The sequence below is a fragment of the Podarcis vaucheri genome, assembly GCF_965113315.1.
Source record: "Podarcis vaucheri genome assembly, chromosome: 3".
Lineage (NCBI taxonomy): Eukaryota > Metazoa > Chordata > Lepidosauria > Squamata > Lacertidae > Podarcis > Podarcis vaucheri.
The window spans coordinates 4,460,128-4,473,275 of record NC_138761.1 but is presented as its reverse complement, the minus strand read 5'-3'; the positions used below and the strand labels follow the sequence as shown (position 1 = coordinate 4,473,275).

The 13,148-nt window shown below is 48.3% G+C and overlaps 1 protein-coding gene across 5 annotated transcripts in view; it reads right to left on the bottom strand.

Moving 5' to 3' along the window:
• NCOA1 (nuclear receptor coactivator 1) overlaps positions 1-13,148 on the bottom strand; it is a 302,949-nt gene that overhangs the window by 21,219 nt on the left and 268,582 nt on the right. For all 5 annotated transcript variants that reach the window (XR_014218165.1, XM_082217275.1, XM_082217278.1 and 2 more), the window contains 3 exons: positions 12,852-13,020; positions 9,518-9,703; positions 1,986-2,112 (listed from right to left, as the gene is read on the bottom strand). Coding sequence is in view for 4 of the 5 variants with exons in the window: in XM_082217275.1 (XP_082073401.1) it covers positions 1,986-2,112; positions 9,518-9,703; positions 12,852-13,020 (482 nt within the window). In the remaining variant the exon portion in view is untranslated. The remainder of the gene's footprint in view (positions 1-1,985; positions 2,113-9,517; positions 9,704-12,851; positions 13,021-13,148) is intronic.

Here is a 13,148-nt window from a genome sequence, read left to right as displayed (position 1 = left end):
GGGGTGAGCTCCCATTGCTCGGTCCCTGCTCCTGCCAACCTAGCTGTTCGAAAGCACCTCAAAGTGCAAGCAGATAAATAGGTACCACTCTGGCGGGAAGGTAAACGGCATTTCCGTGCACTGCTCTGGTTTGCCAGAAGCGGCTTAGTCATGCTGGCCACATGACCCGGAAGCTGTACGCCGGCTCCCTCAACCAATAAAGCGAGATGAGTGCCGCAACCCCAGAGTTGGTTACGACTGGACCTAATGGTCAGGGGTCCCTTTACCTTTTATCCTATGGGATCAGGGTGAAGGACAGTTATTTAAGGACACATCCTAAACAACCCTGTCCTAGAGGAGTCCCCCACCAAGGCAGTGGAAGCTACTGAAGTAAAAGAGACCACCAAACAGTAAGGAAATTAAACACTGCACTTTACAAAAGAAAGGGAAGTCAACTATGGAGAAAACAGTTTCATCCCCCCCCCCCCACATTTCCTCGCCTCGGTTAACAATCCCGCATAACGCAGAATAACCAGCTTGCTCCCTCCCCTAAGCCAAAGTCTAGGGGGGAAATATAGAGGGAAAACCCCACAAAAGACTTCCTACGGCTGCTGCATCTGGTCCTCAGAACGCCCTGCTGTGGGGGCTCCTTGCAGGTGATCTTCACAGAGGAAGGAAGGGAGCAGTTGTTGTCGTCGCCCCCCCACCTCCGCCCCCCCAGCCCAGTCCCGCTCGGCATAGATCTTGCAGCAAGCCCCAATCACAGCCCTCTGGGGAAAGCTTGGCTAAGAACAACGGGGATTGTAATGAACTCTGTGCATTGAGCTCCATCTCAGCTTCAAGGCGGCTCGCCAAGAGCAAAACCGGGGCGGCCGGCCAGGAACCTGAAACTGGATCCTTTCCCGCTCAAGAGAGCTAATGGACTGGGGCTCCCTCCTGGTTGCCCCCGCGCTCTTCTCTGCTCCAAAACAGTTTTATGTTCCTTGTTAAGGGGACAGGAGAGGGAGGAGGAGATTTCTGTCCTGAAAACCCTGCCTTCCCAAGACAGCATGTAGTTTGCTCCCCGCTCCAATCCCCCTTTCCCACTGCAGTGAGAAAAATGGTTGTTTCCATATCCAAGGACAAGGACCATGACAGAGGGGGGTGTTGGCATGGGCAGTAGCTGCAAGCTGAGAAGGAAGTTGTGTGCTGTCTCTCAATTCAAGCAGAATATTAACTTACAGAAGCAATAGCTTTGGGGCTAAGAAATGCTCTAGCTTAGCTGTTTTGTCCATGCTTGGGCTGGTGGTTTATCTCCCCCAGGCAAACTTATAAATGGGAAGTCATGATGACCAGATAGAGATTATATATCCTAGTTTGTGTGGGGAGAGACAGGCCGCCAGACCAGGTCTGGACGCAGCGGTACTAAGGGTTTGCCCACATTTCCGCTTGTCCTATGCCTAGAAAAGCAAGAATTTGAGCGGTTTCCCTCTTGCCCTGCGTCCTTTCCTAGGGCTAAATCAGAGCAAACATCTATCTGGAGAAAACCTGAAATGCCGTTTGCTCCAACTGAGTGCTAAAAAGTGCTTTCCCCCCAGGGGGAAGTGTGAGGAAGCCTTCAGCCAAACCAGGGCTGAGCTCCAGTTAGCACTGCAGCAGCAAAGACTGTGGAAGAAGCACAAATCTTTCTCCCAGTTTCTGGCCCGGATCTGAATCTGTTTTTATATTTATAGCTTTTTTATATATATAAAAAAATCATGTTTATAATATGCAATTGTTTCTAGCTGCTTTTATATATGATACTGTTTTATGTGTGCCATTATACTGGAAATGGTTTCAAGATGCCTCGTGAGAAGCGATTAACAGATGAAACGAAATGGAAAACTCCTACGGATATTGCACATGGACATTTGCCTCCAAAGCTGGTCCCAGGATGGCCAGCTGCATGTTGACACCTGCCCATAAACCCTGCCTGGAATCTCCAACAAGCAACAGGAGGATGGCAGCAGGGAAGCCCCTATACTTACTCGTCCGGTTTGCTCATAGGTCCCCGATTAATGGAGGTCATGGGGTTGTCTGCCCACGGCATCTGCTCCCCGATTGTTGGCTGTCCGAACTGATGATCTGTGACTCCCAGTTCCAGCTCAGGCAATCCTGCGGGGAGGAAGGAGGGAGGAGAGAAGAGAAGTTAAATGGCAGGATCCCACCCTGTACTGGTTGGAAACTTCAGCGGGTGCAGAATTCAGCAACCAGGTTGCTCACCGGAGCAAGATGGTTTGAGCATATTCCACCGATCCTGGTCCAAATGCACTGGCTACCAATTAGTTTCTGGGCCCAATTCAAAGTGCTGGTTTTGACCTATAAAGCCTTAAACGGCTCAGGATCGCAAAGAGAACAACAACTACCAGACTTGATGGATTACTGTATTTTAATATTTTGTTGGAAGCTGCCCAGAGTGGCTGGGGAAGCCCAGCTAGATGGGTGGGATATAATTAATTATTATTAATAATAATAAACCTCAAGGACCGCCTCTTCCCATATGAACCTACCCGGACCCTGAGATCATCTTCTGATGCCCTCCTTCATGTGCCTCTTCCACGAGAGGTCAGGAGGGTAGCAGCAGGAGAGCAGGGCCTTCTCTGTGGTGGCTTCCCGTCTGTGGAATGCTCTCCCCAAGGAAGTCCACCTGGCGCCTTCACTATACACCCTTTAGGCACCAGGCAAAAATGTTCCTTTTCAACCAGACCCTTGCCTGACTTAATCTACATCCTATAACCTTTTTAATAAAATGCTGGCTCTTTTGGTGTTTTTTAAATTGGTTTGTTGGTTTTGTTTTGATTTTATGTATTTGATATTCTATGTGAACTGCCCTGAGACCTTCAGGTATAGGGTGGTGTAGAAATTAAATAAATAATTAAACAAACAAACAAATATGATGATGATGATGATGATGATGATGATAATGGTAATGATAATGATAATAATAATAATAATAATAATAATGTGGTGGGACTAAAAGAGAGGGTGGGAGGACATCAAGGATGGTGGTGGCCAAGGCTAATTAGAAGGGGAAGCCAGTTTAGCATATCTATAATAATAACAAATTTTTATTTATACCCCGCCCTTCCCGGTTCAGAAAACCGTGCTCAGGGTAACTAACAAAAAATTTAAAACACTTAATCGATGCAACCAAAAACAGCATAAAATACATCATAAAACATGAATAACAATAAATTCAGAATTCAAAAATCAATTTAGGGGGGAAATCCATCCAATAAACATTAGATGGTCACCAGGGCTAGCTTGCTAAATTAGTCCTATTTGGGCCAGCGAGGAGACCAGGGGAGAATTAGCTGTGGGATCCCAGAGCGGGTAATCTTCATAAAAAGGGGAGGGGGAGGGAAGGAAGGGGAATAAAAGATCAGGCTAAGTTCAAATTGAAAGCCAGGCGGAATAGCCCCGACGGAATAGGCCCGACGGAAGGAGGTTAAATCCTTAAGGGCCCTGGTGTCATGGGACAGAGCATTCCACCAGGTCGGAGCCATCGCTGAGAAGGCCCTGGCGGAGGATAGTCTGACTTCCCAGGACCTCTAAACTATGGTTATTCATGGACCTTAAGGTCCTCTGGGGGGCAGACCAGGAGAGGTGATCATTTATTAATTAAATTTGTACGCCGCCCTTTGTCTGCAGATCTCAGGGCAGTTTACGGCATAAAAAAATACAAGACAGACAAAACACACAAAATGCATAATAAAAGCAAGAGCAAAACAAATAGGTTTTGAACTAGATGCTCCTGCAGTAGAAGACCCAGCCAAAATGCTCCCTTAAGCCTTCCAAGGAATGGAAAGAGGTCACTGGGGAGTGAATGACAAAACCAGGATAGAGTGTGTGTGTGTGTGTGTGTGTGTGTGTGTGTGTGTGTGAGAGAGAGAGAGAGAGAGAGAGAGAGAGAGAATGAGAGAGAACTTGAGATCAGTGCATCAGGAGGTGTGTTGACAGTGAAAAATGAGAAATCTGTGAGCAAGACTTTTATTCCTTTTCAAAGGGCCTCATTTTAAGCTGAAGTGTTTTTACACACACACACACACACACACACACACACACACACACACATTTAAGGAATAATATTTCCAAGACTAACTGGGGCTAATGAGGCTGCTAACGTAAAAGCTTTATTATTTTAAAACTGAATTCAATTTGTGCTCTTCAGCCACACGCCCGGTGTAAGAAGTTGAAAAGGCAGCGCAGGGTGAAATCTAAATGAGCGCAGGCATGTTCATCCAGATGGCTCTGCCTGCCCAGGATGTGAGAGACGAAGCCGCATTAAAGGTTTGCTGCGGACTGCCAATTAACTGGCCCGGTCTTTTAGCCGGCGCATTAAGAGATCCTTCCAAGGGCCTTTAGAGTTCCACAAGAGACATCGCTTCAAATCCCCGCAAGCGGGGATGAGCCAGTCAGAAGCAATGTTGCAAATGCTCAAAAACTTCCACCCGGGATGGCAAATTCTCTTCTTAATTATGGGCCAAAGTGATGGGAAAACTGTGTTTATTATGTGTGAGATAAGAGAGGCGGGGGTTGCCAAAGGCACTGAAAGGTCTATATTGGTTGCCCAAAGCAGAAAATCTAAACCACTAGCGTTCCCTCCAACATTTCTACAACGAAAATAGGGGCGTCCTATAGGGACGCGGGTGGCACTGTGGGTTAAACCACAGAGCCTAGGACTTGCCAATCAGAAGGTCGGTAGTTCGAATCCCCGCGACGGGGTGAGGTCCCGTTGCTCGGTCCCTGCTCCTGCCAACCTAGCAGTTCGAAAGCACATCCAAGTGCAAGTAGATAAATAGGTACCGCTCTGGCGGGAAGGTAAACGGCGTTTCCGTGCGCTGCTCTGGTTCGCCAGAAGCGGCTTAGTCATGCTGGCCACATGACCCGGAAGCTGTACGCTGGCTCCCTCGGCCAATAAAGCGAGATGAGCACTGCCACCCCAGAGTCGGCTACGACTGGACCTAACGGTAAGGGGTCCCTTTACCTTTACCCCTTATTCCATAATAATAAAAATACAATTGTTATTATTCTACCCTGCCCATCTGACTGGTTTGCACCTGCCACTCTGGGTGGCTTCCAACATGTATCAAAAACATAACAAAACATTAAAACATTTCAAAACTGCCTTCAGATGTCTTCTAAAGGTTGTAGAGTTACTCATCCCATTGGCTTGGGGGTCGCACTAGTTCCCAAAGTGAGTGGTAGCACCCTCACCTCCACGGGGGAAGGTGTAAATAAATGGTTATCAGACTTTGAAAAGCTAGATCAAGTTCATCAGTTTTGCTGACTTAATTAAACTGAGTGGTTTCAATTGGATTCTGAAGAAATATGCAATTACCGTATTTTTCGCTCTATAGGATGCAGTTTTCCCCCTCCAAAAATGAAGGGGAAATGTGTGTGCATCCTATGGAGCGAATGCAGGCTTCAGGCAGCTATCCGCAAGCCTTTGGAGCGTGGCGGGAGTTCCCGCTGCGCTCGGAAGGCTTGCGGATATCTGCCTGTTCTGGGGGCTGGGGTCGGGGAAGCTCAGGCATCCCCCGCCCCTAGCCCCGCAAGCTCCGGGAGCAGCGGCGAGGTTGCGCGCAAACTTGCCGCCGCTCCTGGACCTGGGGGGGGAAAAAATAAATTCCCCCCTCTTTATTTCCCCCCCCTAAAAACTAGGTGCGCCCTATGGTCCGGTGCGCCCTATGGAGCAAAAAATACGGTAATTGTTGCTGAAGTTTATTGTGCTGTTATCTTCCGTTGCGGGTCACAGAAACTGTTATTCTGAATAATGCTTTTAATAGGGTAGGGTATGGGGAAATTGGAGGTAATTTCATGGACCCCTGATCTAGAGCTTTGCCCTGATTTTGAACATCTGCTTAGCTGGCCGAGCCCTGGCCATCAAGTTCTCCTCCCGTGGACGGGCAACACTGCTGATAATGCGAAACCCGCAAAGTGTGCGCCGCAGCCATGGGTTAGAGAGCGAAGTTGACCAGAGAGAGCAGGTTTTGTTCTTGTGCTGGCTATGCAGCAGAGAGGGTTGCCTGGCAACCGGAAAATAAAGGGAGCACTGGCAACAGCAGCGGCGCTGCCAATTTACAGCTGAGCAAGGATATGCGCCACGTGGGGGGGGGAGTGGCTCAGGTGCGCACTCCACCCATAGGGTGTCGCCTGCCCAGCTGCCCCTGGGAAGTGCAACTGGAAAGCAAACCCGGAGGTGATGTCAGCTGTGCATCTTGCCTTTCCAGAGGCCAAACCAAACATCCTTCCTGAACATGCTAGCAAGCACAATCACATGGCGTCCTTTCCTTTTAAGCTCCGAGAACGAGTTGTTCGCTGCTCGTGAAAGACAAGGCATATACCCCCCCCAACACTGTTTGTGTGTGTTTTAAAAACAGTAACTCCAGGAGACGAAAACTTGCTTGTGAGCATCCTGTATCGCCTAACTGACCGCAGTTGGAGACACAAGGCAGTGTTAGGTAGCCTTTTCGTCTGAGACAGCATAGCTGTTTCCTAACATTCTGTCCTCTTGAGGTAGCACAGATCTGCCATTCTTGCCATTTGTTTAAAAAAACCCAAAACCAAGCAAATAAACCTTCAACCAGATTATTTTTATGAGCAGTCATCTTGCGAGCCAGATAAAAATACAGTCATACCTCGGGTTACAGACGCTTCAGGTTGCGCGTTTTCGGGGTGCGCACTGCACTGAACCCGGAAGTACCGGAGCGGGTTACCGTATTTTTCGCACCATAGGACACACCGGACAATAGGACGCACTTTGTTTTAGAGGGGGGAGAACAAGAAAAAATAATTCTCCCCCTCTCTGCCCAGCGCCCCTTCAGGGAAGCGGCGGGGCGCTGCACAGAGAAGGGGAGAACTTTCCCCCTCTTGTTTTCCCGCTCTAAAACAAGGTGCGGTTTAAGGTGCGTTCAGGCGGCTACCTTGGAAGCCTGGAGAGCGAGAGGGGTCGGTGTGCACTGACCCCTCTCGCTCTCCAGGCTTCAGGCTCCTTTCGACCTGCTCTTTGGGGCTGGCGGGGGGAAGCCCACCACCAGCCCCAAAGAGCAGGTCAGGGAGCAGCGGAAAGGCGCAGCGGAGAGGCTCCTGCCATAGCCAGGCGTCACCTCTCCAGCCGGGAGAGGGTCGTGGGGCTATGGCGTCTTCGCTCCATAGGACACACACACATTTCCCCTTCATTTTTGAAGGGGGAAAAGTGCGTCCTATAGAGCGAAAAATACGGTACTTCCAGGTTTCAGCACTCGTGCATGCGCATAAGCACCAAATCGCAACCTAGGTGCGTGCAGATGCGGCGCTGCGGGTTGCAAACGTGCCTCCTGCACAGATCACATTTGCAACCTGAGCGTCCACTGTATTTGATTTCTTTTACATCTGACTTTTTAAAAAATATTAACGCTACAGCTTTCTTTTTAACATTAGCCCTGCTATGCTCGGATAACCTCTAACTCAGTTAATATCTAAACAGAATCTATGCCTCTGCCACATATACTGAGTTTAGAAGAGGCTTTCCTTTGTAAATGAAGAACCAATTTGATCCTTTTGTCAGACATGAATATTTACGCTCTAGACGCCAAATACAGGCAATTTCATTTTCGTCGGATGAAAACAACCTGCTCGAGTCTGCCCTGCTTAATCTATCAGATCTTGCTTCGATCTCTCAGTGGTGAGACAGAGATAGGGGTGGGGCTGAGCTAAGTGAATCTCAAAGGACAGGCTGCTTGCATAGGCTGCTTGGGTGTGAAGGCCATGGACTGCTTGAATATTCCCTCCGGCTCACACTGCATCATGGGTTTTGTAGTGTTTAGAAATACCGAAAACCTTTTTCATCTGTCTGATGGTTGTGCTGCAGGATTGGCTTGGCAGCGGATGAAATGGTCAGAAACTCTGCATTCAACCTCAGTTCTGCTTTCTGTGGGTTTTGGCAGCAGCAATACAGGAGCACATCAGAAGAGGCTCCTCGTTGCACAATTCCCCAAACGGGAGTGCCGATATCCCAGATGTGGCGACACTGACAAAATGAGGGGCTTTGGGATTTGATGTGCAGGAACTGCTAAAGCTGGGGATAATTCCTAAAGATTTCCACACACGTTTAGAATGCCACAGAGCTGATCTCCCCGTCCTGCTAACTGGGACAATGATAGGAACTGACTTTTCTGGGTTCTGTAGCGAAGCTGCTTCCCTGCACTGACTTTCAACACAGCTCTGCTATTGTCTCCTGTGCCTTGCTTCAGGGTGAAAGACGGAGCTGGCAGGCTGGGGGGGGGGGCATTTGCTTAACATGTCAGAACTAATGCTGGGCTGACTAGGCTGCTTATTTCCCTAGCAGGTTAAGCATGACTTTTAAAGACACGTTTATTTGCTCAGGCCCTTTGGAGGGAGTTGAGTCTGTTAGTTTAATTCATCTCAGTTTCGAATTCCTATGAGGTTTTAAGGTTTCTTGAAGGTTTAAACTGCATGGTTTTACATCATGTGGGTATACCGACCTATGATCTTCAGATCTTTAGGCACCAGGCGAAAACATTCCTCTTCAACCAGGCCTTGAGCTGGTTAACATCCTATACCCTTTTAAACAGGGACACGGGTGCTGCTGTGGGTTAAACCACAGAGCCTAGGACTTGCCGATCAGAAGGTCGGCGGATCGAATCCCCGCGACGGGGTGAGCTCCCGTTGCTCGGTCCCTGCTCCTGCCAACTTAGCAGTTCGAAAGCATATCAAAGTGCAAGTAGATAAATAGGCACCGCTCCAGTGGGAAGGTAAACAGCGTTTCCGTGCGCTGCTCTGGTTTGCCAGAAGGGGCTTAGTCATGCTGGCCACATGACCCGGAAGCTGTACGCCGGCTCCCTCGGCCAATAAAGCGAGATGAACACCGCAACCCCAGAGTTGGTCACGACTGGACCTAATGGTCAGGGGTCCCTTTACCTTTACCTTACCCTTTTAAATGTGTGTTTTGGGAAGGTTTTTGTTTTGTTTTTATTATGTATTTTGCCTTTTTTATATTGTATTTTCATGTTGTGAACTGCCCTGATGAAGGGCGGCATGCAAATTTAATAAACAAAATAAGGGTACTTTAGCAATAAACTGATGAGCATGATAACTCACAACAAAATGGGAGTGGGAGACACACGACAGCGTGGTGAAAGTCCCTGCACAGTTGTGAGTTTTGGCGGCTCATCATTTCTCAGGCAGACTACCTCAAAGGGTCATTGGGAGAAGGACTATACAGTGGTACCTTGGTTTAAGAACAGCTTAGTTCATGAACAACTTGGATTAAGAACGCTGCAAACCCGGAAGTAGGTGTTTTGGTTTGTGAACTTTGCCTTGGAAGCAGAACGTGTTCCACTTCCTGTTGAGTGTGTTCTACTTGTAAATTGAGTCCCCCGCTGCTATGGGTAAGCACCCCTTGGTTTAAGAACAGAATTCCGGAATGGATTAAGTTCGTAAACGAAGATACCACTGTGTAATTTGCCTATTGAAAAACGCCAGGGGTCCTTCCCTCCAGTACAACAGATGCACCTACCTGTGTCAGGCTGGAAGGGGCTTGGTCCAGGTACCGCCCCCCTGCCTTGCTCAGAAGGCAAACCGGGGTGAGGGCTGCTGCCGTTGGTTGCGGAGAAAGGCGCCGTCCTGAGCTGAACCGGCTCCAGGGGGTCGCAGAATTCGAAGGGGGACCGGCCGGCCTGCATTCCCTGCCCACCGTTGGCAGCTGGAACACAGAAGTAAAAAAAAAAATCAGAGGGTGACTGTAGGCCCAGGAGCAACTAAGAGGGATGTGAGAGAAGGATCAAGCCGGCATCTGGGTTGCAGAAACCTCAATGGGCTCATTCGGGACAGTACGGCTGCTCACCCTCCAGGAACCTCACTTCCAAGAGTGGCCAGGCTTAACGCCATGCGGTTCAGATCAACGGTGAACAATGGCAAGGAATATCCAGGTCATATACGGCAGTGTTTCTCAACCTTTTTACTTCTCTGTTTTCTTTTCTGTTTTCTTCTCGGTCACTTCTCTCTCCCCTCTGTGGCCCCCTAGTCTTGTGCTGTGGCCCCCATGGAATATACTGGGGGGGGGGGCAGGGGACTATATCCCCCCCTCCACCCGTTGAGAAACGCTGATGTAGTCTCCACCATGTGCTGGAGTTCTTGCACAGTCCACCAGAGGGCGCTCCTGACCCCTCTTCTCATCCAAACTACTCCTCCAAATTAAATTGGCTTACTTTATTCTTCTTTTTTGGACCACTGCTCTTTTCAGTTACTCTTTTCATGCAACTGCAACTAAAGCACTCAAGTTGGTTTGAAGCACAAGTCCACAAGCTGAAAATCCTGACTGCAAACTTTCACATTTTTTATTTCCAAACTCTATTTCTTCTTGTTCACCTTCCCAATAACGATTTATCTCGTTTGAGAGCTAAGCATTTAAACAGACAAGCTTATTTTTTTTGCATGATTGCCTGGAAATTTACCAAAACCAGAAAAGGATTTTTTTTATTTAAGAAGCCTCAAATTTGAAAATTTTCAGAAATCAAAAAGTTCTTATTCAGATTTTTTAAAAAATGTTGCCAACTTGACAAGTGTTTTGGGTTTAATGGAATCTACTTGGTTGCCTTAACCAGATCAGGCCATATAGATATACTCCAATATCCACTTCCTACAACTTTTTTTTTGCTGTATACATTTCAGGGTACACTCCAAACCATTCCAAAAGATCATTTTGTCTTCTGGACCATCTCCAAGGCATGTGTAAGCTTTCGTATCACACAATGCCCTTTGCCAGGAAGAACAGTTCCGTGTTAATTCAAAAGCTTGCACACTCCCGGCCAACGAAAGCCCATTCCAATAAAACAAGAATAAAAGGGAAAGTGATCACCAGCCAATGGAACTGACGGTCAACTCTAAAAGACTTTTCTGCATCACTGATGTCCCCAAATCTCCAGCAGTACAAGGAACCCAGTCAAGTCAAAACATGCCAATGACTTCTGAATGGCCTTATAAGCTGGATTTTCTGCAGGCATTCAGATCCTCGGAATAAGGATTTTTAGCATGCAAGGAACAAGCTTGGGTGGAAAGCAGCTGCCTGACGTTTGGGAATTTATCGGAGAGGGGATGGAAGCAGGAGGGCAGCTTGGGAACTGACAGCACTCTTTCAGGCTTCTGACTCTGGGAAAGCAAAGCTCCTTCTTTCATGCGTCTTGTAGCTGTCACTCACAAACGTCACTAGGGCTCAAGAATCTCCTCTCTTGACCTGAGGTGGGCTGCTCTCATCCGGTGGCTGTTGACCCTGTTTTAGGTGCTGCTCAACAATGGTAAAATCAAGCAAATGAATGCTTCTTCCCTGTGAGTGAGTCCTTTTATTTTGGTTTACAGCCAACATGGTGAATTCCAGACGATTTGGGGATGCAACCCCGATCATCCATCACCCCTGGCTATGCTGGCTGGGGCTGAAGGAGCGTCTCCACCCACATCGTTCTGCCCGGACACTGACGTCTGAGGGACTTCTGGCGGTTCCCTCCCTGAGAGAAGTGAGGTTACAGGGAACCAGGCAGAGGGCCTTCACGGTGGTGGCGCTTGCCCTGTGCAACGCCCTCCCAGCAGATGTCAAGGCAATAAGCAACTATCTAACTTTTAAAAGACATTTGAAGGCAGCCCTGTTTAGGGAAGTTTTTAATGTTTCATGCTGTATTGTGTGTGTATGTGTAAGCGTATGTTACCTACGGGACCACCTCTCCTGGTATGTCCAACGGAGGACCTTACGGTCTTCAAACAAAAACATCTTGGAGGTCCTGGGCCACAGGGAGGTTAGGCTGGCCTCAACCAGAGCCAGGGCTTTTTCAGTACTGGCCCCGATCTGGTGGAACACTCTGTCCCAAGAGACTAGGGCCCTGCGGGACTTGACATCTTCCTGCAGGGCCTGCAAGATGGAGCTGTTCCACCAGGCCTTTGGCCAAGGCACAGTCTGACCCCCTCCTTTGGTAATCCTCACAGAACTCTAGCCCAATGGTTGCCATTAATTTGATTCTGAATTGATTTTAGAATGTATTTCAATTAATTGATTGTGATTTTATGCAAACTGTGTTACTTTTATTGTTGTTAGCCACTCTGAGTCCGGCTTCGGCTGCAGAGGACGGGATATAAATAAATAAATTATTATTATTATTATTATTAGTGTGTATACACACACACACACACACACACACACACGGTTGGAAGCCGCCCAGAGTGGCTGGGGAAACCCAGCCAGATGGGTGGGGTATAAAAAATAAATTATTATTATTATTATTATTATTATTATACATGATTGGAGTTACAGAGCCACAGCTTACGAGGCAGGGTGGCAACAGGACATTTCTTATGTGGGGCACATTCTTCCGTCTCGGCAACACCCACAAAAGAGAAGACTAAGGGAAGATTAGGCAAACTTCTCTTCCTGGTCAAGTCACCTACTCCATGCATGCGACAAGCTAGGCTTTTGCCTCCCCCAACACAATAAATTAGTTCACGTACAAGACGAAACTGCATTTTTGCCAACTTAGATTGACAGGAAATTGGCACAGGACACTAGCCAACATTTAACGTACCCATCTCCTACCTTGGGATCCGAGTAGCTAAATCTTAAGCCCGCCCATGTTAAACACAGCCAAACCAAGTGTTGGGGTTGGTTGCAGAATTTGGAAGGGGAATTCCCCCTGCCTCTTTCTCCTCAACCAACGCCTGGCATTCAGCATGCCAGTGCAATGGTACCAGGCTCCAGTCTATCAGACACATTGTGAAGAACATGGATTAAGCGATTGTACGAGAAAGTTAGAGCAGGTCCAGCCCTGGCAGTTACAGAAAGGGAAGAAAGACTTGGCAGAAGTACGTACAGCTCATCCCCGTGGGAGTTCTTGCGGCGGTGCCAGGCTGGAGGGAAGGGGTCAGGATCTCTGACTTGATGGCAATGCCGCCACTTTCGGCAGCCTCCGAACCGCACAGTCCTGGTGGCAGCTGAGCTTTTTCCAGCGACGGCAGAATCTGGTCGAGGTCCGACGCAAACTGAAGGAAGGAAGCAAGGCCACAGGTCAGCCACGGAAGCTCCGAGGGCAGCCACGGGTGGAACAAGAAACCAACCACAAGCCTTTTGCTCTGGCCTGGATGGCGCAAATTCGCAAAAGCCCTGAACA